The sequence below is a fragment of the Sapajus apella genome, unplaced genomic scaffold (assembly GCF_009761245.1).
Source record: "Sapajus apella isolate SASKATOON/1434 unplaced genomic scaffold, GSC_monkey_1.0 scaffold37, whole genome shotgun sequence".
Taxonomy (NCBI): domain Eukaryota; kingdom Metazoa; phylum Chordata; class Mammalia; order Primates; family Cebidae; genus Sapajus; species Sapajus apella.
The window spans coordinates 21,551,702-21,579,027 of NW_022436977.1; the positions used below are offsets into that span (position 1 = coordinate 21,551,702).

General features: G+C 40.2%; 2 protein-coding genes across 12 annotated transcripts; one reads left to right on the forward strand and one right to left on the reverse strand.

Annotated features, from left to right (window-relative positions):
* Positions 1-35: 35 nt before the first annotated feature.
* Positions 36-20,932, reverse strand: ADAL (adenosine deaminase like). Of its 11 annotated transcripts, none has more exons than XM_032297713.1 (12): positions 20,628-20,839; positions 18,930-19,039; positions 17,513-17,736; positions 16,844-16,974; positions 15,956-16,016; positions 12,634-12,721; positions 9,240-9,321; positions 6,458-6,584; positions 5,332-5,412; positions 3,404-3,542; positions 1,758-1,863; positions 36-1,047 (listed from the first exon to the last, which is right to left on the reverse strand). In XM_032297713.1, the coding sequence occupies exons 3-12, from the start codon at positions 17,567-17,569 to the stop codon at positions 975-977; spliced, it is 945 nt and encodes a 314-aa protein (XP_032153604.1). In that variant the 5' UTR covers positions 17,570-17,736; positions 18,930-19,039; positions 20,628-20,839; the 3' UTR covers positions 36-974. The 11 variants fall into 11 exon arrangements, with proteins under 11 accessions (XP_032153604.1, XP_032153599.1, XP_032153596.1 ...); XM_032297708.1 differs by having other exon boundaries at positions 1,763-1,863; positions 18,930-19,034; positions 20,628-20,835; XM_032297705.1 differs by having other exon boundaries at positions 1,763-1,863; positions 20,628-20,835.
* LCMT2 (leucine carboxyl methyltransferase 2) lies at positions 20,904-23,670 on the forward strand. Its single transcript, XM_032297699.1, has one exon. The coding sequence runs from the start codon at positions 20,996-20,998 to the stop codon at positions 23,054-23,056; it is 2,061 nt and encodes a 686-aa protein (XP_032153590.1). The 5' UTR covers positions 20,904-20,995; the 3' UTR covers positions 23,057-23,670.
* Positions 23,671-27,326: the final 3,656 nt, after the last annotated feature.

Sequence of the window (27,326 nt, forward strand, 5' to 3'; positions counted from 1 at the left end):
CGTGACTACAGGCATGAGCCAAGACACTCAGCTAATTTTTTAAATTATTGTATTGATGGGGGGGGGCGGTCTCTTTATGTTGTCCAGACTGCTTCTGAACTCCTGGCTTCAAGCAATCCTCCTGCCTCAGCCCCGCAAAGTGCTGGAATTAAAGGCATGAGCCACTGTGACCAACTCAGCTGAGGCTTACTTTAAAGACCCAGAGCCAACCCTCAAAACTCCAGATGAAAAGAATGGAATGTGCAGAAGGAACAGGGCAAGGGCCAACTTGCTTACCAGGTGAAAACCCAGTTGATGTCAAACTATCTCACAACAATTACATGCTGCCCAACCTGCCATTCCTCAGATAAAAGCAACAAGAAATATCTTCAAACATTCTGAGAAAGAGAAAACAAGCCCACTGTTAAGGGAGCAAGAGCATCTATGCACCTAAGTAAAGTCTTTGTGGAAGACATGGGGTGGCATGTGCAGCAAAGGAAGCAAAAAATGTATATTAGCCTTTCCTAACCTTATGCTAGTAATTCTAAAACAAATCAAAATGAGAGACTTTGATTTCCCTGAAGTTTTATGATTACTAATGGGGAAGGACTGCTGAGTCAAAATAATCACTGGTAGACTGGGGATTTAATTAGCAACAGTCAGGTACCATCCAGTAAGCACCTGAGAGCTTGTGTGTCAGTTGAAGACATATTTACTGAGCACCTGCCAGGTGTAAGGTTGCTGATGATGGAGCCCATGGAACTTGGCTGCTATGCTTCAAAGAAATGGTGGACTGTTTTACTAAGTGGGATATGCCATAGCAGGAACACCTTGATTCAACACATACTCAGAAGTAGTTCACCTCATTACAGCTTAGAAGTGTAACACTCTGGGCTTCAGGTGATTCCATTTCTTCCTCAGTTCAGATCTGGTGCTGTCAGAAGCAAAGATGTAGTTGATGGATTCATAAGAGAGATCCCACACCTGAGACTGTGTCAAATTAAATGTTTCAGCTGCCAGATGGTACTCTTGAGAAAGATGTGTTGCAAAAACACCCTTATCATCAGTCTGCCAATGTAAACAAGAACATTTCAAAATGAAAAAGGAATGATTTTTCAAAAAATAACCACCTTTTTGTTCAGAGTCTATTTTTCCTATTTACTATACTTCTTTCAAGAGTCTAAACAAGGGCATATAAATTTATCTATGCATAGCTGTAACTAAACAGACTTAATACTTTAAGATACCAGAACAGTGTTTCAACTCTGGCTGTATATTAAAATTACCTAAGGAGGTTTCAAAGCCTATCTATGCCCAGGACTCACCCCAGATCAAATAAAGCAGCAAAATCTTATGGGATGGTTGCAGAGCATCTGTTTCATTTTTTTTGTTTTGTTTTGTTTCGAAGTTCTCTCAAGTACCTTTTGCAATAGAGCCAATCCAGAGCCACCCTGGCCCTCTGCAGCCTCTCATGTCCCAGTCCCTTTTTTTTTTTTTTGAGATACAGTTTCACTCTTGTTGTCCAAGCTGGAGTGCAATGGCACGATCTCCACTCACTGCAACCTCCACCTCCCGGGTTTAAGTGATTCTCCTGCCTCAGCCTCCCAAATAGCTGGGATTACAGGCATGCATCACCACACCCAGCTATGCCCCATTCCCTTCTAACTCCTCTACTTGAGCATTATCCTCAGGCATGCAAGGCAGTCTGCCAGATAGTGAACATCTGACTTAATGCAACTCAGAGAGCAAAAGGGAGCAAAATACTTTACACAGAACACCTTACACAGATCACAGAAGGATGGGCAATGCTGTACCAGAATCCGAAATGGTGCTGGTCATAAGATGGAACTGTCTGACTTTTGACGTTTGAGGTCAAACAGAGTTCTATATGAAAAGGGGGGGAAAATCTCATTAAAAGCAAATAAGTGAATTCATTCAATGTTCACCAAATAGACACATGAGAAATCTTTCCCAATTTTGCTAATTTAAAGTAGTTTATTAGTTTACAAAGTCAATCTTTCCTTATGTGTGAAAACTGTAGTTCAATTAGTGTAGCTGCACAGGAAGTATGTGCTGCAACTAATGGCAACAGTGCTACCAGGCAAAGAATTAATATGCCTTTCAAAGCCATGCACTTCTCCTTCTTTGACCAAAATAGAGAGGAAGGAGGAATGTCATAAGCCAGTCATAATGAAAAAGGCAGGGAATTATCATGATAGGAGAAGGGTTTTTTGAAAAGCTACTGCAATCCCTCCTGGTCTAATGGTGGAAGCCAAAACAAAGGTAAGAAAACTGTAGCACTGCATGAGAATTAGAGCATTATAAAGCACTAAGAATGAGCAGGGACTTTGCCATGGCTTCTAAGAACCCCTTAACACTTTCACCCAGACAATCATCTATTCACCTCCTTCTGCTTATAGGTAAGTTAAGTCCATCCTAAGAATGACTCCTACTATTAATAAATTCCTTCCTGGAAACATTACCAGGCTCCTTAGCCAGAGCAAAATACCTTACTGACTTGATGGATGGCATCTGCTCACTTGAGTAAGGCAGCCTCAACACAGGCTTACTTAGTTTAAGGGATGACAAACCCAAACTGCCCCCTTACTCTGCTGGGAGCAGAGCTAGGCCACCACACCAAGTAAGATCACTATGCAAGTGGTTCCCACTCTCTCCACTTTTGTGGATTTTTAAAATTTTCCTTAGTTTAAAAAAATATCTCACGCATTATGAATTACTGAAACTCTTATAGTTAAAACACTCACACAAACATTTTTATAAATTGGTAAATTTAGTAAATTCATCATTCCATAAAATGGGATGCAGCCAACCACTTTTTCCTTCTTTAGAAAGTCCTTTTCTAACTATCCAATCAAAAGTGGCTATACAATCACTAATACATCAGCCTGTTTAATTTTCTTCCTAGAACACTAATGTTTTCTTGTATATTTGTTTACTGTCTTCCCTCTGCTAGAATATGAGTGGCTTGGGAAAGAAATCTTGCCTGTTTTGTGTACTGTTCTATCAACAGCAATGACAGCAAAGTAGACACTTCATAAACACAATCAAGTGTGTAATGATCAACAGACATGTGAAAATATATTTGCGATTTTCCATAATGCTTAATTTTTAAATAATGTTACATTTTCATAACACATCAATTTTGTTTAAATCATTTCAAAGTTTTAGATGACCCTTTATTCCTTTAAAAAATTCTTATTGAGTTACATAGACCTTGTATTTTAGTGGAAGCTAAAGCTTTCTGTTACTTAAATAGGCTCAGAAAGCACAAATTCCACGCATCTTTTAATAGCTAGATGACATTCGTCCTTTTAGAACAGTACCTCTCCACATATGGGTTGCAACCTAGGGATTGGGGGAGGAACAGAGAGTTGTCTGGAAGACCTGAAACTCCAAACCTTACCCAGTGGTATCCGATGTTGCCTCACAAAGTCCACCAGATCTAGGGATCCTCCCTCACCAGAGTTGAGATATGTTCCATGCCCAATTCTGTCAGGAAGGAGATCCAGGAGTATTTGTGTTTCTTTGTTTTGGTTTGGAATCTTAACAAAGACGGGGAAAGGGGATCATCAGTGGCCTCTTAGAGTACTTTTTTCTATAGCTAGGTACCCTACCCCTCTGAGTAGTATTTAATGCAGACCTGGAAAACTGAACTACTTCTGCCTTCCTAGCTCTCTTTACCTTTATCTTCTCATTATTTTCCCAATATTCTTCTAGATTCATTTCAATGATAATAATAAATACTTATTAAGAACCTACTTTGTGCCTTTTCACACAAATTCTTTAAGGTCTCACAAGAATCTTACAAGGTATTAAGATGAAGAAATTAAAGCTGAGAAACATTAATTTTCAAAAAAAAACTTCACAACTCTACATGCATGTGTGCTCTGTGTTGTATACATGTGTTCATATATATTGTAAAAAGTTCTGAAAAAAGATAAACACGAAACTGTTAACAATATTAACTCTGGGGAGCAAAACAAATAGAAACTTGGCTTTTAATTTTTAATTCTTTTCCTTCTTGAGGCTTGGATTTTTTTCAGGTATACATGACTCTTATAGTTAAAAATATAAAGCATTTTTTTAAAAAAAGTTGTCCAAGGCCATAGAGCTAGTGAATGGTAGAGATTAAGGGTAAAACTTAACTCAGTCTGACTCCAGGGCCCAGTTGCTTTCCTCACATAGTGTGCTCATCACGTTTATTCTGACAAGGCTGGCTACCTACATACCACAGTCACCATCAAAATGTCTGGCTGTGCTCTTTAGCTCCTAGATAGCGCAAAACAAAAATGCTTACAACATTTTTAAATGAAATGTTTTCTATCCAATGGACTGTATGATAAAAGCAACAGAAACTAAGGTAAAGAGCAAGCTCTGATGTTGTGCACAAGGCTAGAGATGTGCGTGTGTGCACACCGTCAAACATGCTGTTCCTTTAAAATGACCAGTGGTGTCCATCACGCATCAGTTAGGTCAGCCATAGGATGCCCTATGGGTGAAAGGTCTTTTGGGTTCGAGTGTGGAAACATGGATTCCAGATTTTAAGTCCTGCCACTAGATTACTGACCCTCTGCTTACAGACATGAAAGATACAAGTGTACTGGCAAGAGGTTCTGATTTTCTTCCTCAATCTTTAAATCATGATGCTACTCAAACTTTACACATTACTCCTTTAATACAGTAACTCTGTGAGGTAAGTAGACTTAAGTATTATTTTCTGCATTTAAGAAACAAATAGAGAGAAGTACTGAGGTAATAAATAAATCCATCTATAAAATGGGGAAAATTGCAGCAGAGTCCCCTGTTTGCCTTACAGGGATGTGCTAAAGAAAGTGACTACTTCCCAGCAATTATCTGTCACTATGTTCATGTTACCCGCAAGCTTGGGTCTTATGAGGGGCACTGGACCTCTTTGCCAGGCTTTGTAAAGTGACATGCTGCTTCCTTTATTGCCAGTGCATGTGATACAATCAAGTCCCTTTTGCTATGAGGACAGGTGAGATAAATTGGTACTTTTCTTAGAGTCAGCTTGCCAATGACAAGATTGATGTTGGAAATTCATACATTTTTCTCTAGCAAGATGTCATTAAGCTGCTTTTAAATGACACAACTGGCATTTAACAGCCACTCCGAAGAACCACAAAAGGATAAAAACAGTAACACCAGAGACTAAAGCAAGTCATGTCTTTTTAAATTTAGATTTTAAAATATTTCTACTTTTCCTTTTTAAAAAATGTTTTTCCAATCCAGGTTTATTTCTAGTAACTTACAAATGACTCTCTTATTTTCTATTATAATCTGTTCCCTCTAGCCTAAGACAATATTTTTTACCTCTGAAAGATGCAATGCCAACTTCAGACCCGCTTTCTTAGCTTCTAAAAGAGGTTCCAAGAAGTCTTTTGCTTGTCCTACCTTTAAAAGTTTTAATGAGGAGGCATGAGAATTCTGGGAAAACTGAGGAATTGAGTACTCCATTCCAATAAACAAATAACATAATGGGAGAAAAAAATAATGGTAGATTAATTCATTTGCACATCTTGTTTATAAAACACCTACAATGTGCTAGCCACTTTGCTGAATACAAAGCTGGCAACAGGCCCTGCTCTTGAGAATCTTGTCTATTATCAATAAACTGAGGTCAATCAGCTAAGCTGGATATAGCAGTCACTAAATTTTATGCCTGGAAGGACACCTAGATATTCAGTGCTAAGGAGACCTCACTCACTTGATTCAGGAACCCTCATGATTACTCAAAATACCTCTGTTAAACAGATGGATAAAAAAAAGGGGAGTACATACAGTCCAGGTTTGGACAAAGCCGTAAGAATCAGTTTCATGGGACTCTCCTATTCAATGGTTTTCAACCAGGAGCAATTCTGCCCCCTAAGGGACATTTGGCAATGTCTGGAGACATTTTTGGTTGTTACAGATGGGAGAGTGCTACTGACATCCAGTGGGTAGAGGCCAAGGATGCTGCTAAACATTCTACAAGGCACAGGGCAGCCCCACAACAAATTATTCAGCCCCAAATATCAAGATTTCTGCTTCAATCTGACATTCAAGAAGCTCCGGCCAACATTTCTCAACTACCTATGAGATGGCTAAGCCCTAATATCCTAAGACATCCATTCATTGTATGTAATGAATTACATTATAGTGCATATAGTCTGGTACCAGTTGTGCACCATCTTCAGAAGAATGGAGAAAATAGTCATAGAGTCAGGCAACTCTTTTTTTTTTTTTTCTTTTTTTAGGGTACTTAATTCTTTCACAGAACCTTGGATGAAAGCTGCTGTAGGCATTCTAGTCATCCAGGGCAGAACAGGCCTTCATCCACAGAGTCGAGTGTCTGCTGGACACTATGGAGAATGCAATGCAAGATACCCAAAGCTAGTCCTTATCCCACTAACTGATTCTACCTTTTAGAATTAAAATCTATGTAGGAAAAATAACTTACAGTAGGGTCTCCACTGAGGTCAAGGCCAAGAACTGTACCCTCAGTAGAAAGGAAGAACTCCTCAGCAAGTTTTACAGTCTCCTTGGCTACTAAAGGGCCACCTCTTCTGTCAATTGCTATCAAATACCTTTAACATAAGAAAGACGGAGCTGAAAACTAATATGATGCAGATTAAAAAGACAATTGTGAGTGTGGCCAGAGACAGCAGACCACATGTAATACATCTCACTAGGAAAAGAAGAGCCTGACTGAATCTAGACAACATGACATTTTACTTTGCCATACAGACTGAGACATGAATTCCTAAACAGCATCAAGCACCTAGTCAGTGTTCAGATTTCCAGTTGTCTTTTGAGGTTTTTTTGTTCCTGTATTTGTTTCTTCGGTTTGTCTGATTCAGGATCCCAACAACGTCCACGCTTTGTGTAAGTCAATGTATCACCTAAGCCTCTCTTAATCTACAACCACCCCTTCCTCTCCTCCCACCTCCCACCCTGCTTTTCTTGTAACTTATTTGTTGAAGAAACCAAGTTGTTTGTCCTACAGTTTTCCATGGTCTGGATTTTGTAGACTGTATCCCTGTGTTGTTAACATGTTTTCCTATTTCTTATATTTCCTATCTAGTCTAGAGGCAGATCAGATTCCATTTTCTGGCAAAAGTAAACTCAAGAGTAAACCGGTGGTGGTGTGTTTTTAGGAGGCTTAGATCCATTATTCTATTAGGGGTTACAAAAATAGTAATATTTTCATTATAAAATGTATCAAATATCTGATATAAGGTCATTCTTCAAATATTAGCTGTAATTTTATAGGACTTGAATACTCAAAGAATCCCTGTTAATATTTCTTTTTCTCTTTTTTTTTTTTTTGAGAGTTTGGCTCATCACCCAGTCTGGAGTACAATGGCATGATCTCAGCTCACTGCAACCTCTGCCTCCTGGGTTCAAGTGATTCTTCTGCCTCAGCCTCCTAAGTAGCTGGGATTACAGGCACCTGCCACCAAGTCCAGCTAATTTTTGTATTTTTAGTAGAGACAGAATTTCGCCATGTTGGCCAGGCTGGTCTCGAACTCCTGACCTCAGGTGATCCACCCATGTTGGCCTCCCAAAGTTCTGTGATTACAGGCATGAACCACCACAGTGCTTGGCCTGTTAATATTTCTTGAATATCCAGAGAAGCCCTGTAATTTTTCTTCAGCGGTTATTAGCTTACTATTTATTCACAACATAAATTCTTTCAGTATTTGCTCATTTATGTATTTACAAAATTTAGATCTACTATATATAAAATGCTATATCTTTTTCTTCACTCAGCAACTTCCCATGCCTTTAAAATAATGTTAGAAATAGTATAAATCATATGAACATATCATAAGGTAATTGTCCTCTGAATGCTGGACATTTTAGGATATTTTCTAATTTTTGTTATAAATAACATTATAATATGGAATCATGCATAAATCAATCTATTTTCTAGGATACATTTCTAGCAGAGAATTACTGGGTCAAAGGGAAAAACTTTTTTTATAAATCTTGACATATATTGCTCTTTAGAGAGGTTTTTTCCCCCTTACCTGTATACAAGTGCAGGATTTAAAGAGGTTTTATTAATTACATACGTTTACCAGCAGTGCATAACTTTATAAACATGGGTTATTACCTTTTTTTAGCCTATTGAAACAGCATTGTAATATAAGACTAATGAGTTAGTTTTCTATGTATTTCTATACATTTAGCAGCTATTTTTATGTCTTCTTTTCTGCATTCTATTCTTGCCTTCTGCTTGGTTTTTCATTGGTGTATTAGTCTAGTTAAGCTTAATTTTTAGAGTCTTATAGCCTGAAACTATACAGCTACCTTTTTTCCTTTCTTCATTTAGGGCTTTACTGAGCCCCTACTATGAACCTACTTTGTGGTAAGTACTAAAGATGTAGTGGTGAATCAAAAAACAAGGTCCTTGGCTTCACTAAACTTACACTCTAGTGGGTGGGTATATATACAAAGGAAATTTATTTGGCTTTACTACACTTACACTCTAGTGGGTGGGCATATATACAAAGGAAATAAAATAAAGGAAAGAGGATTAGCAGGGCAATTTAGACAGAGTGGTAAAGGAAGGCCCCTCTGAGGAAGTGACAGCTAAATTGAGAGCTGAAATACGAGAAGAAGCCAGCTGGGCAGGAATCTGGTAGAAGTGTGTTCTGGGGGCCGGGCGCAGTGGCTCACGCCTGTAATCCAAGCACTTTGAAGGCCAAGGCGGGCGGATCACCTGAGGTCAGGAGTTCAAGACCAGCCTGACCAACACGGTGAAACCCCGTCTTTAAAAAAAAAAAAAAGAAAAGAAAAATAAAAATAAAAAAAGAAATGTGTTCTGGGGAGTACTAAACACAGGTGCTGAAGGGGGACAGTCTTTTTTGCATATTTTAGGAACAGACAGTAGGCACACGTGTAAGGGAGGAGGAGTGGTCTAGATGAGCTGCTGAAGTAAGAGAGGCAGCCAGGTCACATGGGACCTCGTGGGCCACAGCAAGAAGTTCATTTTAGCTGAACGACAAAAACACCATACTTTACTCAAATAAAAATACTCAAATTTTCACTGCCATGTGAATAAATTCAGAATTGTGTTCTCGCTTTAAACAGGGTTCCTGATTTTATTTTTCTATTGTAGAAATCAATTAATGCTTAATTTTTAAAAATCCATTACACCCATGATAAAAACAGTAAAAATTCAAATTCACATTCTGGTTCTGTAAATTTTAACTACTAAGGTACAATCTTCTTACCTAACATCAATGTCTAAGTTTTCTTGTTTGGACTGTTTTATACCTTCAAGTATAGATTCCACATAAATCTTTTTAGTCATTCCTGAAAAGGACACATAGAAAATACATGTAAAGAAATCATCAACTATTTCATCCTTCACCTTCAGTAATCCTATATAAACAATTACATTTTTACTTTATGCTATGACAAGAGCATGGTTAAAGATGAGTGAAAACATGGCTTTTACGGGTATATTTCAGTAAATGCAAATTATATTTTAATAAAATTGGGGGAAAATGAAGTACTAGAGAAATGAAATAAAAAAGATAAAGACTTTTTTTGTTTTGTTTTGAGACAGGGTGTGGCTGTCACCCAGGCTGGAGTGCAGTGGCACAATCTTGGCTCACCGCAACCTTTGTCTCTTGAGCTCAAGCCATCCTGCCACCTCAGCCTCCTGAGTAGCTGAGACTACAGGTGTGTACCACATGGTCAGCTAGTTTTTGGACTTTTAGTAGAGATGGGGTTTTGCCATCTTGCTCAGGCTGGTCTCAAACTCCTGGGTTGAAAGTGATCTTCCTACCTTGGCCTCCCAAAGTGCTGGGATTACAAGCATGAGCCATCACATCCATCCTGTTCTGTTTTGTTTTGTTTTAAATTTAAAAAAAAGGGACATTTTCTCTCCTGGTCCAGAAAAAAAATCCTAACTTGGGTTCCTTTCCCCTCAATCCTGCTCAGGCTTACTGTTTCTCATCCAGGGAACCAGGCATGTTCTTCTAAGTATGAGTGCTCTGCTCTCTGGGGAGATCTGCAAGAGTGCTCTCCAGAACAACCTCCTGTAAAATACCTTCTTTTCTTTTTCTTTAGGCTACATTGGGAAGAATAAAATACTCTTTTACCCAGACTGTAAAATGCTTACGTTTGGTGGAAAGTCTCTGGTAAAATACAGAAAGTTATAAATAAAAATAAAAATAAAAATAGGGCGTGGTAGATCATGCCTGTAATCCCATCGCTTTGGGAGGCCAAGGCAAGAAGATCACCTGAGGTCAGGAGTTTAAGACCACCCTGGCCAACATGGTGAAACCCTGTCTCTACTAAAAATATGCAAATGAGCTAGGCGTGATGGCACGCGCCTGTCGTCTCAGCTACTAGGGAAGCCGAGGTAGGAGAATCACTTGAACTTGGGAGGTGGAGGTTGCAGTGAGCCGAGATCCCACCATTGCACTCCAGTCTGGGTGACAGAGCAAGACTCTGTCTCAAAAATAAATAAATAAATAAATAAATAAATCTCCCCCTCCCCCCGAGATGACTACCGTGTTTTTGGGGGAGGGAATTAAATAATAGCAATAATAGTAAAAACAAAATCTTGTAATTTGTAGTTGCTACATACAGTAATAAAGTAAATTTTGCTGTGTTGTGTGTTGTTTAATAGAAAACCTAACCCCCAGCTCTGCTTAAAATTAACTAAGTCCCTGTAAAACCTATCTTATTTATTCTCCCCACATTCTCAGCAAGGTTCCCAAGCATCTCAAGATTCCTGTTTTTCTTGTTAACCAGCGGCAAGGTCACAGAGCACGATAACACCCACAGAATGTACAACGTGTTTCTCAAAATGCTATTTTTCAAATGTAATGTACATCACAAGGCATGTTACAAATTAATTAACTGGTCTTTGTTCTGACTTCTGTAAACCTGTTAGCTGCTACATCATCCTGGATGTATAAAAATTATCCCATTTTCTTTCTCCTGGGCTCAGACTTGGGACGCTAATCCGCTGAACCGGTGGCCACTTTAATAAAATCCTCCTGTTTCACCCCTTGGTCTCTCCAGTCTCCTGGATATTCTGTAACATTTTAAGTATACATATACAGATTTATTTTTATTTATTATTTCAAGAGACCTTTTTAAAGGTCTCTCTCTGTTGCTCAGGCTGGAGGGCAGTGGCAACATCATGGTTCACTGCAGCCTTGACCTCCCAGGCTCAAGTGATCCTTCTGCTCCAGCCTCTTGAGTAACTAGCACTACGGGTGTATACCACCATGTCTGGCTAATTAAAATATTTTTTTTTGTAGAGGTGGGTCTCACTATATTGCCCAGACTGGTCTCAAACTTCTGAAGTCAAGTGATCCTCCTGCCTCAGCCTCCCAAAGCACTGGAATTATAGGCATGAGCCACTGCACTCTGCCCATATGCACATTTTTAAATAGATGAGATGCTACTAGGTATATGTTTACCCAGTTCAGTCACTTACCATGATTCTGAGTATTTTCTCATGTCATTAAAGTGTCTTCACCAGTATTTTTAATGGTTGCCTAATATTTCATTAGCCTTTATTTAACCATTCCTCTACTGTTGCATATTTAGGTTAATATCCTTCTTTTGAAACTCCATTTAAAGAGTCCTACTATTTGGCAAGTTTCTTCTCTCCTTCCCTTTCAGTACTCTCACCAGCGAAATGTGGAACTGATTCTATGGTTCAAAAATGCAAGATGAGAGCCTTCTCCTTATCTCATGTGAACACTTACTTTACAATAATAGTTCCGAAAATTTAACCCCCAAATGATTACTGAGCTACACATATCAGCATGCAAGATGACCTAGGTCTCTCTGGGTCATAAACAAGCTGCTAAGAGGACCCCAATGTCTCCTGATGCTGCTCTTATAGAAGGAGGATCTCAGAAAATTCCTTCAGATCATATCCAGATCTCATCTCTATTCTAAGAGGTTTTACCACATCACAGGTTGCTCCTGGCCTAAGAAACTATTCCCTGTGAAGCGAATGAATAATCTACATTTCAGTAACTACCATAAAACATGATTCTGCATCCACTCAGCGGCATTGTCTCATAAGTGCCTGTGATGCAGGGAGCATGAATCAGCCTCTGCTTGTGACAATGAAACTATAAGGAGGAGGTATCTTTTTCTCAGAGTGAAAACAACTAAACAAGGAAGAACAAAAGAAATTGTTGCAGGCTTTTGTTTCCTTCCTTAAACAGATAATGCCTGACTGGAATTTTCCTACTTTTTACTTAAGAATAACTCACTTATTAATAAAGTACACTGGGATGGGTGCGGTGGCACACACCTGTAATCCCAGAACTTTTGGAGGCTGAGGTGATTGTTGAGCCCAGGAATTTGTGGTTACAGTGAGCTATGTTTGTGCCACTGCACCCCAGCCTAGGCAAGAGAGCAAGACCCTGTCTCCAAAACAAACAAACAAAATGAACATCATCAATGTACATCAGAGAGAGGACTTGGACTGTTCAATGAAATACAGAAGGTTCAATGAAATATAGAACAATACAATAGTGTAAAAGTTAGTGCTTCATACTCCCAGTACTTCATACTCCCACTCACAAACGTGATCAAAGCACAAGGGAAAAGGATAGTACATTTGCTGAGAAGACTAAATTCTACCAGTAGCATTTTCTCTTCTGGGTGTGCTCCTTAGTTCCAAGTACTTGACACCATCATCTGCAAATTCTTTTATGACATCTTTTGTGACCTGATAATAAAGATAATGTAAAAATATTAATAATGTTTATGTAAGGGTCCCAATGAATGCGCCAAGTGCTACAGCTTCACTTTATTCATTAAATTTGATTTGCAAGAAATGTTGGAAGTTTCCCACATGGTAGAGGTTATCCACTTTGTCACATCCCTGATGGAGACCATGCAGAGCAGCAATATTTCCAATCACTCCCATCATCCCCATTCCCACATTAAATCCCAATCTGTACATTAGCTACATCTTTTATTTCTTTTCCCTTTTAAACATTTCTCTATTTCCTAGTATTTATAATAGCAGATTGATACAATAAATAAATGAGGCAAAACTACAACCAGTCAGAACCATCTATATGTGTAGACAGCTAGGAAATGGACATCCAGAAATAAACAGCTAAAATGACTAGGTATTACTAATGTGTTATTGGAAGACATGGCTTAAGGTTTCTATTAAAGTTATTTAGGAATAAGTTATATTTTTCAATAAATTCTGGCAGGGTTAAATTTTCTTGAGAAGTACTTAGGGCAAAGAAAGCAGGTAATAAAAATGAATAAAACTGTATCCAATTTAGTGCAAATCTCAATAATCCCAAAGTTCCTGAAGGCATGTTTTTCCTTTCCGCCTTCAAACTAAAAAATCTACAAGAAAAAAAGACTTAAGTTGGGGAAGCTGTGACAAATTTCCCTAATTAGTCCTTACAGTTGGTATCCTAATCTTAATCTGCTTTAATACATGCACACAGGCATGCGAGTGCAGTGTCCTGGCAAAGCAACAGGGACTGGCTGTTTGTACAGACAGTGCCTAACAGTATGGCACTACCTTGGTGAATTCATAGCAATCCAAGTTCTTGGCCTCTTCTTGTCTCTTTTACCACTAAAGACAAAAATGAACTTATTATAACATAAGTGGAATGGGTAGTTTAGTTTCATCCAGAGGTCTAGGGACCCAGATTCTGAGAATACACAGTCAAAGATAATATGTCAGCATTCTAAACATGAAACTCCTGGACCAAGCAAGATACCACTGCTGCCTCCACCAAGGAGCATGACACTGCAGCCTCCATGCCATCATTAATGGCATTGGCCCCATGGCACTGCTATTCCACGAACTCCCTCTTGCTGTCACTGACACTACTAAACTGCGGCCTCATCTTTATATTAATAGGTTGAAGAATCTGGATGTCATCATCGTCCCAGAACTGAACAGACACAAACTCACCTACCCCAGCTCACATTAGACTAATGCAGAAACCTGTTTGACTGTGAGGAGTTGGGTAAAAGTGAGGGTTTGAAATAGTAGTCCTTTGCAGTGACTGAAGTGACTACTATCCCTCTTTCTGAGTGGCTAGCTCTCTGTAAAACCAAATGAACAATGAAAAACTAACAAGTATGGAACAAGAGCAAAACGAACTTGATTTATCTAGGTCACAGTGAAGTCTAGAGAATCATCCCCAACCCAGATCCAAGAACATTTCCCTGGGGTCTACAACTGTCTTTGCCAGATTTAGCCCTTTCTGTGATGTGCGGTAGGTACTGAAGACACCTCTTTGGGCTTTCCTCTCCTATGCACTGAACTGAGAGTAACTATTCAAATACTTTTTCCAGACAGAGTACATCACACTTAGTTAAGATCCTACTTACTCAAAAGACTCTAAGACTGTATAGCTTGAATGGGAAAGAGCATGAGCTCTGCAACCAGATAGAGCCTCCACTTACTCTGTGTGTGTGATCTTAAATGAGTTACACTTAACCTCTTTAAGCCTATTTCTTCACCTACCAAAAGGGAACAATAAAAATACCTACTTCTGAAAGTAGTCCTAAGAATAATGTCTGGTACATGTAATAATGAGTATCATTTTTTCAGCCACACTCCAATCCTCTCTTTGATATTATACCCAGGTCACCTTGACTAGAGTTTAAGTGATCTCCCTCACACTCAGTTCTACATTTACAAACAATCTCTTATCTTATTCTCAAATACATTTCATTTATCATATGGAGCATGTCATTGTCACCCCCTGAACCACCTAGTAGCACTAGGACAAATGCACAGACTCTTAACTTCTCACCTCATTTAACAGAGATTTTCAACTTTCACTTTGAAATGAATGTAGCAATGAACATGGCATTATTATACCTATAGAGTACTAAACTCCTGGAATTTAAATTTCATCATTTTGCTCTGTAACACCAACAAAGTGAGACCAGAGCCCTGTGGTGAACATTCCTAGCAGTGTTCATGTTATCTTTTGAGCGGCTGCTTAGAGAGTGCCCTTTTGGGTCCCTATAAATTCTATGTGTGTCTCTAACACAGAGCTTACCACATTATGTTGCAGTATCTGCTTATGGGTCTCTCCAATCTAATTGTAAATTCCTCAGGGACAGAGACTGTGTCGATCTCTCTAAGACTTTAGCAGAGTGCCTGGATTTGTGGGTGCTCAGTCAGTCATTTTTTGCTGAATGAAACTATTAGAGTTAACTCTCCTCTAAAAGGTGATTAATTTACTTTTCACTTATCATAAAGATCAGTCTTGACCAAAGAGGAAAATTTTTTCTTGATCAGTCAAAAGTTACCTCTCCAGAAACACAAGTTATACTTTCTTTGCATTTTTTTTCTAATGGTTGAGAACACTGACACAATTTTGCTTCTCTCCATTTACAAAAAAGACATTTTAAAATGTCATCCTAGTCAAATCAATGATACAGAAGTCCATCTCCCATGTCAGACTCCAGTATCATGGAGATTCAGATAAGAGAACATAGTGGTATCCTTTGTAACCTCATAGGGAAGGCAGAATTTCCCTAGGGATTAATCACTTACTCTCTAAGCCCTTCCTGAACTTCTTCATTCTCTATAATGTCCACCCATGTAGTAAAAGTCTCTTATGTAATACAGACAATGCCTTATCAAGGATATCCCTCTCTGTGGTCAAATATTTCATATATATATGTAACATATAAAAAACAGGACCAAATTTTCTCTCCCATATAATTCTCTATTCTATAAAAGATGCTCCTCCTGGTTCTTTCCTCATATCTTTTATAAGAAATACGGTTTTTCTGTACTAGCTCTTAGGCAAATGTCTTATGTCGGTTTTTCAAAGAGTTGCCATAAAAGAGAAAACATTTTTCATCATTCTTAATGAGAGCAAAAATAAAAAGTCATGTGCAATAATGGAAGGAAATTACTTCATAATTTTTAAGCCATTCTAAAAATTCCTTCATGTCTTACCATTAGAATATCTTCAGGGCTACTAGTAAGCTGATGAATAGTTTGAAACATCTGGAAACATCTGCAAAGTGAATGAAAAGTTTTAACATATTCTAGTCATCAAAACCTTGTCACTCAAAGAAACTCACTAACTGAATGAATAGAATTTTAGGCTAATGGTAAATATATATTTGTATTTACAAAGAACTACAGAATCAATGTTTCAAAAACTACATTGATCTGGAAAGATAATCAAATGACTGAAAATAAAACATTACTGATATTTTTCAGTGGGAAACAATAGTTTCCTTTCTGCAATCCACCCGACACCGAGAGATTTAATTTGCCTATATTTTCAAATCTAAAGACGAACCCAGGCTGGGTATGATGGCTCATGCCTGTAATCTCAGAACTTTGAAATGCTAAGGCAAGTGGATAGCTTGAGCCCAAGAGTTTGAGACCAGCCTGGGCAACAGAGGGAAACCCCATCTCTAAAAAAATTCGAAAAACATTAGCCAGTCATGGTGGCATGCATCTGCGGTCCCAGCTCCTCAGCATGCTAAGGTGGGAGGACTGCTTGAGCCCCAGAGGTTGAGGCAGCAGCGAGCTGTGGTCACGCCACTGCACTCCAGTCTAGACAACGAAGTGAGATCCTGTCTCAAAAAAAAAAAAAAAAGAAAAGAAAGAATATCCCAATATGTTATAACTTCACAAACAACAGAAATCACTAAAAATACTGTCAACAGTCTAACAGCTGGAAAAAAAATGTTGTATGTTAAGAGACATGCTCCATGCCAGATGCCAACCCTATTTCTGTTAACTACTAAAATCTGAATTCTTACATACTACTTACAATCTCAAAGTACTGATAAAGAAAAAGAAGTACGCCCACAACCTCCCCACACTTACTCTTCTAAAGTTCTTTTCTTTCCCTTGTTAATCACAGTCATCTGATCATGGATATGAAGATCTGGCTTCTGGGCTACTAATTTCTTCATGGTATTAGAACTAATGGATCCATTCAAGTGGGCATGAAGTTCCTAAGACAAGAGATACAACCAGAAAACTTACCAAATATCCAATAGATTCATAGCATCATACCAGCTACCTGATGTTTGTAGTTTGCACCAGGCAAACTGATTACCAGATTTAGCTATATAACAAAGTTTACAAATTTTGCCTTTTTTTCTTTTCTTTTTTTTTTTTCTTTTTTTGAGATGGGAGTCTCACTCTGTTACCCAGGCTGGAGTACACTGGTGCAATATCAGCTCATTGCAACCTCCACCTCCAAGGTTCAAGTGATTATCCTGCCTCAACCAACTAAGTAGCTGGGACTACAGGCATGCCACCACGCCCAGCTAATTTTTGTATTTTTAGTAGAGATGGCGGTTTTGCCATGTTGGCCAGGCTGGTCTCAAACTCCTGACCCAAGGTGATCCACCCGCCTTGGCCTCCCAAAGTGCTGGGATTTCAGGCGTGAGCCACTGTGCCCAGCCAAAATTTACTTTCATGAAAAGAAACAACATAAAAGTAATTACAATTAGCAATCACTCAAGATTTCTGTAGTTGAATTCTCACCACTTTTGGCAATTCAGAATAAAAGTCTGTCTTCCGTAGCTGTTCTTCTGCATCCATTATTTTAGCAGGAAAAAAAATGGTCCTTCTCCACTCTTATTCTTGGTATGAATAATATGATGTATTTCAGTCAGTAAATTGTATGGTGCCGAATTTCCTTCAGATTGCTTTACTTCCACACATTTTGATAAGATTAGCTGTATGTGTAGCTCTGGGTTCAGTTTCACCTATTTTAACAAATGTTAATATTTTCAGACGTTAACATAAAAGCAAAGAAACAGGATTTTGCTAATTTTTTTCTTTAAAAGGCAAAGCCCCTCTAAAACTAACTTAAGTGATTAATTTAAGTGTGTTCCATGAACACATGGAAACTGTTATTCTTAAACGTCATCATCATTAATATGCAAGAACCCAGAAAGTCAAGGTGGCTACTTTGAAAATCAAAGTAGGAGCTGCAGTAGGAGCTCTGGGAGCTGCCTTATCAAGCTCCCAGACTCAAGGTATCCTCCCACTTCAGCCTCTCAAGTAGCAGGGACCACAGGCATGCACCACAACGCCTGGCTAATTTTAAATAAAATTTTTTTTTGTAGAGATGGGTTCTCACCATGTTGCCCAGACTGGTATCGAACTCCTGGGGTCAAGTGAGCCACCGTGCCTGGCCAGATTTTCACTTTTACTCCAGGATCCTGACCTTAATTTGTGCCCCATTCAAACCATCCTCCAGACTGACCTTTAACTAGCTGTGAGTAAATTTACTGACCTACTGGCTACAATGTCAACCTATGGAAATTAAAAAGCAACTAAGCAATCAAAATCTTTATACATTAAAAAAATTATTTGTTCCATGCCTAAAACACTGCTACCAACAATAGCATGCCATGCCAAATCTAACATTTCTACACTAGTTTTGGTCTGGGCCAGAAGGCAACAAACACTGGGATAAGATTCACATTAGTAATATTTCATCAATATTAGCACAGGGCCAGAAGCAAGTATATTGTCTCCCATGGAGCTTTCTTTATGCTCCCACCTACTCCCCCAAAGGGAACTGATAATAATAAAAATATTTGTTACTGTTTATTACGCACTTACTATGAGCCAGGCACTATGGTGTCTTAGTTATTTTGTTTAAATCCTTAAAACAACCCAAGAGGTATTATTATCCCCATATTATATAATAAATTGAGATTTAAACACCCCACACAATCATAAGGCATCCAAATCACAAATTTTACTCCATTCGCTTTCCTTTTTTTTTTTTTTAGATGAAGTCTTGCCCTGTTGCCAGGCTGGAGTATAATGGTGCAATCTCCACTTCCTGCAACCTCCACCTCCTGGTTCAAGCGATTCCCCTGCCTTGGTCTCCCAAGTAGAGACGGGGGTTTCACCATGTTGGCCAGGATGGTCTTGATCTCCTGACCTCGTGATCCAACCGCCTTGGCCTCCCAAAGTGCTGGGATTACAGGTGTGAGCCACCGCACTTGGCCTACTCCATTCTCTTTCTTCTTGAATTACTTTTCTTGATCTGGTCTTTGCAAAAAAAAGCAATATTTTTGACATCACATCTACATTTTAGGAACTTGTCATTAAACAAATTTGTTACTGTAGTGCTATGTATTTTTCAGTCTTTCAACTCTTTCTTTTTTCTATTTGGCCCTCAATCAACCCTGAAATACCTCCCAAAGCAGTACTTAATCTCATTTTAGAGATAAGGATCCAATGACCCAGTAGGCATAGATAAGCCCTCCTTCTGATCCCCTCGGAAGCAATTCTCAAACTCCTCAAACGTTCCATCAGATCTAATGGCCTTACACTAAACTGACAACTCTTCCACCAACTTTACAGAGAAAACAGAAGCCATCAGGTGTAAATTCCTTCTTTTTCTCTCTGCCCTACCTCACACCTAAGCTTGATTATCCATAATCTTTTTTTTTTTTTTTAACCCCTTCAGGAGTCACAGACAAAGGATTCATTCTCCTAACCCCACAACTAATATGTGCCCAGGATCCCATTTCTGTCTATTCCAAGCTACTCTACCAGTGAATTATCTTCTCATTTTTCTGTTCCTTAAACCTCTCCCTCTCCAATGGCTGATTTTCCTCACAGGACCAAAATGCAAGTGCAGTATTTGCTTCCACTTGAAAACAAAAGTCTTTTTAACCCACATTCTTCTTTAGCCACTGCCCTAACTCTTTTCCTTGTGAGTTAAACTTTTCCAAAGTATAATAATTTAGACTGGATTTCTCCATTAACTTACCTCCTGTTCACTGAAACATGGATTCTGCCCTCATTTCTCCACAGAAACTCCTCTCCCTAAGGTCATTACTGAGCTCTTAAACACCAAATCTAAATGTCAGTTTTCAATTACCAAATCTTTATCCTGATTCAAACCTTTTTCTTATTTTTTTTTCACAAGAAAACATAGACAAATATCAAACTTTTTCTTGATGCCAGTATCCAAATCTGCTGGACTCCAAAACTCATGCTCTTAACCATTATGCAGAACCACCTGTAGTTAATCATAAAGTTATCTGATTTCCTTTTCTGTTTCAGCCAGTCACCAAATGCCAGTGAACAAGCGTCTCTGGAAGTGGTTTTCCACGGATGACTCCCAGACATCCAATTTAGAAACTTTGTGATTATTTTGAACTGCAACCTGGATTTACACCTTAAAAAAGAGGCTCAGAATATATCACAGGGAACAATAATCTCTCCCCAGTGACTCCCCCTTCCGGGGACATATTGAACACTACTTTAAAATTCACAGAATTCTCCAAGTCGAAAGGGGTCTGATGAGAAAGAGAGGATGAGTGGTTTATACACTGTTAGTCTAAGATAAGGCGGGGAATACACGGGAATCAACTTTCTAATATCTGTGGGAGACGTTTTCTTATTAAGTATCTACAAACTATTTGTAAAGGTCGGTTTCTTCAGTTTGCACCCTGGCCTTAGTGACTTGTTTTCAGTTTAAATAGGTTCTCTTTTGCAACTTTGAGAGGATTAAATAAATCAGCAACTATTAGCACCCAAAGAAGCTAACTAATCCCTACCCACTGAAGGTCCCTGGTGCCCACCCTTCTTTGCTCCTACCAGATCCTGTCAGTCCCCACGGACTCACCTCTTAAGAGACTTCTCAACTACGAGGACTAAGGCAAGTCTTCCCTTTTGGTTGAAAGCCTTGTAGAAACGTGACAACCCGCCTTTCCTAACACACAAGTCACAGCGGTAGCGGGCAGTATTCTGGGGCAAACGGAAACCAGGACAATCAAAGAAAGGTCAGCCGCAAGCGAACTTAGCACGTCTACTCTCCCAAGACCGGTTGGCGAGATGCGCACTTCCCGGAAGTGACGCACACGTGCCGGCGGAAGGGGAAGTCCGGGAGTAAGGGTGGTTTTTCTCCGTACCTAGGTCCGTAAGGTGTGTAGTATACTAACCAAGGGGCGGCTCACGACCGTGACAGACTGCCACTCCGGGTCTCTTCTGGCCATGGGCCCCCAGAGCCGCGAGCGTCGGACAGGAGCGGTACAGAGCACCAATGACAGCAGCGCCCTCAGCAAGCGTTCCCTGGCTGCGCGCGGGTACGTGCAGGACCCCTATGTCGGGTTGCTGGTTCCGGGCGCGGGGCGCCGCGCACCGCTCATTCACCGAGGCTACTACGTCCGCGCACGCGCCGTGAGGCACTATGTGCACGCCTTCTTGGAGCAGACTTTGGTGCCCCACGCCGCGCCGCGCGCTCAGATCTTGTCCCTCGGTGCCGGTTTCGACTCGCTCTATTTTCGCTTGAAAACCGCGGGCCGCTTGGCCCGGGCTGCAGTTTGGGAGGTGGATTTTCCGGACGTGGCGCGGCGCAAAGCAGAGAGGATTAGAGAGACGCCAGAGCTGTGCGCGTTGACCGGGCCTTTCCAGAGTGGCAAGCCAGCTTCCGCGTTGTACTTTGAGAGCGTGGACTACCGCATCCTGGGCCTGGACCTGCGGCAGCTCCAGCGAGTGGACGAGGCTCTGGGAGCCGCAGGTCTCGACCCAGCCTCACCCACTCTGCTCCTGGCCGAGGCAGTGCTGACCTACCTCGAGCCGGAGAGTGCCGCGGCCCTCATCGCCTGGGCAGCCCGGCGTTTTCCTAATGCCCTTTTCGTAGTCTATGAGCAGATGAGGCCTCAAGACGCCTTTGGTCAGTTCATGCTGCAGCATTTTCGGCAGCTAAACTCCCCCCTGCATGGCCTGGATCGCTTTCCTGACGTGGAGGCGCAGAGGCGCCGCTTCCTTCAAGCTGGCTGGACTGCCTGCGGTGCCGTGGATATGAATGAATTCTATCGCTGCTTTCTCCCTGCAGAAGAGCGCCGGCGGGTGGAAAATATTGAACCCTTTGATGAGTTTGAGGAGTGGCATCTGAAGTGCGCCCATTATTTCATTCTGGCAGCTTCTAGGGGAGACACTCTCTCCCACACCCTAGTGTTTCCACCCTCAGAGGCATTTCCTCGTGTAAATCCTGCTTTGCCTTCAGGGGTCTTCCCTGCCAGTGTAGTCACTAGCGAGGGCCTGGGCCCAAACCTGAAGAGATATGGCCATGCCTCTGTCCTCTTGAGCCCGGACGTTATTCTCAGTGCAGGAGGATTTGGAGAGCAGGAGGGGCGGCACTGCCGAGTGAGCCAGTTTCACTTGTTCTCAAGAGACTGTGACTCCGAATGGAAAGGCAGCCAAATACGAAGTTGTGGTACTGGAGTTCAGTGGGATGGACGCCTTTATCACACCATGACAAGACTCTCAGAGAGTCAGGTTCTGGTTCTGGGAGGAAGACTCTCCCCAGTACGTCCAGCCTTGGGGGCTCTCCAGCTTCAGTTTTGTAAGAGTGAGGATGATAGCACTGAGGACCTGAAAGTGACAATAACAAAGGCTGGCCGAAATGATGATTCCATATTGTCTTGTTGGCGGCATTCAGCAACAGAAGTGTCCTATCAGAATCAGGAATATTTGTTTGTGTATGGGGGTCGAAGTGTGGTGGAACCTGTACTCAGTGACTGGCATTTCCTGCATGTAGAGACAATGACTTGGGTCCAGATCCCAGTGGAGGGAGAAGTACCTGAAGCCCGGCATTCTCACAGTGCCAGCACTTGGCAAGGGGGAGCCCTCATTGCTGGAGGTCTCGGGGCTTCTGAGGAGCCTTTGAACTCTGTGTTTTTTCTGAGACCAATCTCTTGTGGATTCCTCTGGGAGTCAGTAGACATCCAGCCTCCCATTACTCCAAGGTACTCCCACACAGCTCATGTGCTCAATGGAAAGCTGCTACTTGTTGGAGGGGTCTGGATTCATTCCTCCTCATTTCCTGGAGTGACTGTTATCAATTTGACCACAGGATTGAGCTCTGAATATCAGATTGACACAGCATATGTGCCATGGCCATTAATGTTACACAACCATACTAGCATCCTTCTTCCTGAAGAGCAACAGCTCCTGGTCCTTGGAGGTGGTGGGAACTGCTTTTCCTTTGGTACCTACTTCAACCCCCATACAGTCACATTAGACCTTTCTTCCTTAAGTGTTGGGCAGTAAGGACTGGACTCATATTCAGGACCCACTAAAGTACACAAAAAAGCTTTCCACAAATAGAACTACCTTCTAGTTATTGCCACTCCTCCGTTTCCCATCCTTTTTCCCCCTTAGCACTATTCAGTGCAGAAAGTGAAAAAGGTTGGTAAAATACCTACAATCAGTACAGAAAACAATTGAAGACAGTGGCCATGCAGCCTGAGAGAAGGGATGTTTGGATTCATGTATCCAGTTTATTGCTCTTCCTCTGATTTTCTAATCTAAGTTTATCCATTTATTGAGTTACAGTGATCTTTAGTAAAGTAAAAAAATTTTTCAATCCCAGGCCTTGTGATTTGAGATGGTACCTTCGAAAAAGTTTCACATTAGACCTTTCAGATCCTTGGTTGAATATAGGAGCATGGTATTGACCTAATTCTTAATGTAGGAAACGTGAAATGAACACAGTCACAGTTTGATTAAAACATTGTGCTGTTTATTGCAACAGAAAACTCAGATAGCTTTAACAACAGGAAACATTTGTAGGTCTTTGATAACATACTTTTTATAAATGTTTTGCTATTGGTTCTATATTTATTTAGATTTATAATTCCCAATAAACCAAACTGATGCCTCAATTCATTTTGCATGGGATATAATAATGTTTTGTTCCAGATATACTCTTTACCCTTCACTGTTCTGTGCTCCTTGAGGCTGACCTTTTGGACTCCATCAAGGAGCTCTCTTCTGTTCTTTTTGGTTGAGTTCCTCCACCAGTCAGAGGCACCAGAAGGGAATGGGGCAAAAAGGAGAGTTAATTAGTATTTATTCCCTTTTCTTCCCCAACAGTTTGCAGGTTGGCAGTAGCAGCATTCTTCTGTCAAAGGCTATGGCTCCTGTCATGTAATCCTTTCCTATAAGATAGAGTTCTAATTCTGCATCACATCAGGTTTCTGTAATTGTTCTTTACTTCACCTCTTCAGGCCTAGGATTTGTGGTGGCTCTTTGCTAGACCTGAACTGTAATGTCCAATGTGGTAGCTGTTGGCAACGTGACTATTTAAACAAATTAGTAAATTCAGTGGCTTAGTCATCTTAACCACATTTTAAGTGCTTAATAACTACATGTGGCTTTGGCCACTATATTAGACAACGTCGATGTAGAACATTACGTCGTTACAGACGTCCAGAAATATCTACTGGACACTGCTGACCAGGTATCTTGACTTGGTTTCCTTTAACCCTACTCATCCCCTCATAGTTAGCATCCCATTAAACTCAATTATCTATCTACTTTAAATGGGAATCTGTTTCCTAGTGAGCCATGTAAAATCGGTGAAATAGCTATTCATCCTTAAAATTTGAGCCTTAATTTGTCATCTTAATTATGTATACATTGTGAAATTTACATCTCAAAAAATGTAGTGGCTTTGGTGGTACTAAGTGTATCACTTTAGTATTTCTTCTTAGTCCTAGAATCCTTAGTAGTTTTCATTCTACAAGTGCCTACATAATTATTATGAACCATCATTGATGACAAATTGCATCCTTTATTTCCATTAATTTCGTATATAAATGGATATGAAAGGTGATAATATAGAAACCCAGTAGCAAACATAAACCTAGTGTATGGAGAGAACAATGTTGGCTCTGTTAGATGAAGGCTCCCAGGGGGAGACCAGCTCAAGAAGGGTTGTGGTCTAGGCTGGGCATGGTTGCTCACACCTATAATTCCAGCAGTTTGAGAGGTCAAGGCAGAAGGATCACTTGAAGCCAGGAGTTTAAGACCAAACTGGGCAACCAAGCAAGACCCCCATCTCTACAAAAAAAAAAAAATTAGGTGGGCACAGTGGCCTGTGCTTGTAGTCTCAGATACTCTGGAGGCTGAGGCAGGAGGATTCCTTTAGCTCAAGAGGTTGAGGCAGTAGTGAGCTGTGATTGTGCCACTGCACTCCAGCCTGTATGACAGAGTGAGACCCTGTTTCTTAAAAAGAAAAAAAGGGTTGTCTAACTTCAGCTTTCCTGAGACTTTTAAGAGCCCTTTCTAGGGAAAGCATTGGTTATGGCTATGAGTGAGTCCTGGGAAACAAACGTGAAATGAACACAGTCACAGTTTGATTAAAACATTGTGCTGTTTATTGCAACAGAAAACTCAGATAGCTTTAACAACAGGAAACATTTGTAGGTCTTTGATAACATACTTTTTATAAATGTTTTGCTATTGGTTCTATATTTATTTAGATTTATAATTCCCAATAAACCAAACTGATGCCTCAATTCATTTTGCATGGGATATAATGATCTCAGCTGAGATCATGCCCCTGCACTACAATTTGGGTGACAGAGTGAGAGTCTGTCTCCAATAATAACAACACTGTAATGAAATAAGTGTTATCAGCTATGTAGTAGAGTGTACCAGAATTCAAACCTAGATCTAACTCCAAAGCCCAGGTTACACCTTCCACTATGATACTGCTTACATCATGCCATCAGCCATCATTTCATTATTTTTGTGGGGAAAAAAGGGGAGGAGGAATGCCATCTTGAGAATGTGGATGTGTGCCAGACCTAAATTAGGAGTGCAATAGTGTCTATTGTCTTGAGAGCTGCCCAGTAGGGCGCCTTATGAGTAACAGGGTTTGTTCTCCCAAGAGAAATTACCCACATTTTCTGTAAGTGATTACCAGATTAAGCATGTCCTCCACCTTAACTGAGAATCATGCTCAGTTAAGAAATTATTCATCTCTCGAAAACTACTCATTAAAGCACTTAGAAATATTGTCAGCAATATTTACCCTATGCCTTTGGAGCAGCATTCAGTATAGACTGTGCTGAATCACAGTTTCATTAACAGTAATCTGCACAGTTGGAGATGTGAGCCAGATTGAGAACTGTAGCTGGATAATAATTTTTGCTTCTCTATTTTACTTTTGAAATTTTTGTTCTAAAAGTCTGATATGGAGCTCTGGAGTAGTTATTAGAGTTAATGAACAGGTCTCTTCTTTTAGGGATTCCTTCTAGACCAGATAAACTACTTAAGGAAGGAAAGTAATTTCTTATTTTGAATCTGCATTCTGGGTCAGGATTTCAAAAATAGTGTATCATAATAGTGAAGATATAAAAACAGGTTAAGAACAACTGTTCCAGGATATGTTATTCAAAGGCCAGTGCTGTTTCTTCTTTTTGTACTTTCCGAACTTTATAGCTGAATATTCATTTTTCATCTTTCTGGAGCTTTAAGACTTCTTAATGATCTTTGGTAGATGGTGTGTATCGAGTATGTTCCAGGGCCCAGGTATTTTCTTGGTTGTCTTCAGTGATCTCAGACTTTGAAATCCTAGCTTGTATGTATTTTGTGATCCCAAATCCAACCTCAAGCAACCCATATTTACTCTGGGACTTGTCCCATATGACATCTTCTGGAAAACAGCCCTATATGACAGTCCCAAATGTAATCAACCACTTTTTCCCTGTGCAAGAGATGCCTGTGCTCTTTGGAAAGTTTGGTGAATAAAAGAATTAGTTAATAAGGTGGTTTTTTTGTTTTTTGTTTTTTGAGACAGAGTCTTGCTGTGTCGCCCAGGCTGGAGGGCAGTGGCTCAGTCTTGGCTCACTGCAACCTCCACCTCCCGGGTTCAAGCAATTTTCCTGTCTCGGCCTCCAGAGTATCTGGGATTACAGATGTGTGCACCACCATGCCTGGCTAATTTTTTTTAAAATTTTTATTTTTAGTAGAGATGGGGTTTCATCATGTTGGCCAGGCTGGTCTCAAACTCCTGACCTCAAGTGATCTGCCTGCCTCAGCCTCCCAAAGTGCTGGGATTACAAGATTACGTACCCAGCCTAGGTGGGTTTTTAATCATAGGGACCATCAGTAATGTCTAGTTTGACTAAGCCTTTTAACTTCAGAAATGAAGAAGGGGGTGTAAAATAGCATTAAGCTGGCAAGTAAGGTCATGCAACTTGGCTAATTACATTACACTTGATGTTTAAAGAGAGAAGGAGAGTGTGTAGAGTAGGAATTATGAAATTTATAATTGGCTTTAGAGTAGGCTGAGATTTCTTTGGATGTCAATAATTATGAGTAAACAAGAAATCTGTCATCCCACAGCTTAGGGGGAGTTCCTTGACTAAGGGAAGAAATTGTGTCTGGTTCACTTTTCTATCACCAAAATAGTAGATGCTCAACAAATACTTGTTGGATAGAGGCCCACTCATGTACTTAAATATAGTTGAATATTACTATAGTTCTTATCATTTACAAATGGATATCAATAACTCCTGTAACTATTGTA

Excerpts from the sequence above, each read along its gene's own strand:
- ADAL (XM_032297709.1), bottom strand. The coding sequence starts at position 17,569 with ATGGATGCAGAAGAACAGCTACGGAAGACAGACTTTTATTCTGAATTG. Across the intron at positions 16,975-17,512 it reads ATTCTGAATTGCCAAAAGTG|GAACTTCATGCCCACTTGAA; the intron begins GTGAGAATTCAA and ends CTCTTGTCTTAG. Across the intron at positions 12,722-15,955 it reads GCCCTGAAGATATTCTAATG|GTCACAAAAGATGTCATAAA; the intron begins GTAAGACATGAA and ends CTTTATTATCAG.
- LCMT2 (XM_032297699.1), top strand. The coding sequence starts at position 20,996 with ATGGGCCCCCAGAGCCGCGAGCGTCGGACAGGAGCGGTACAGAGCACC.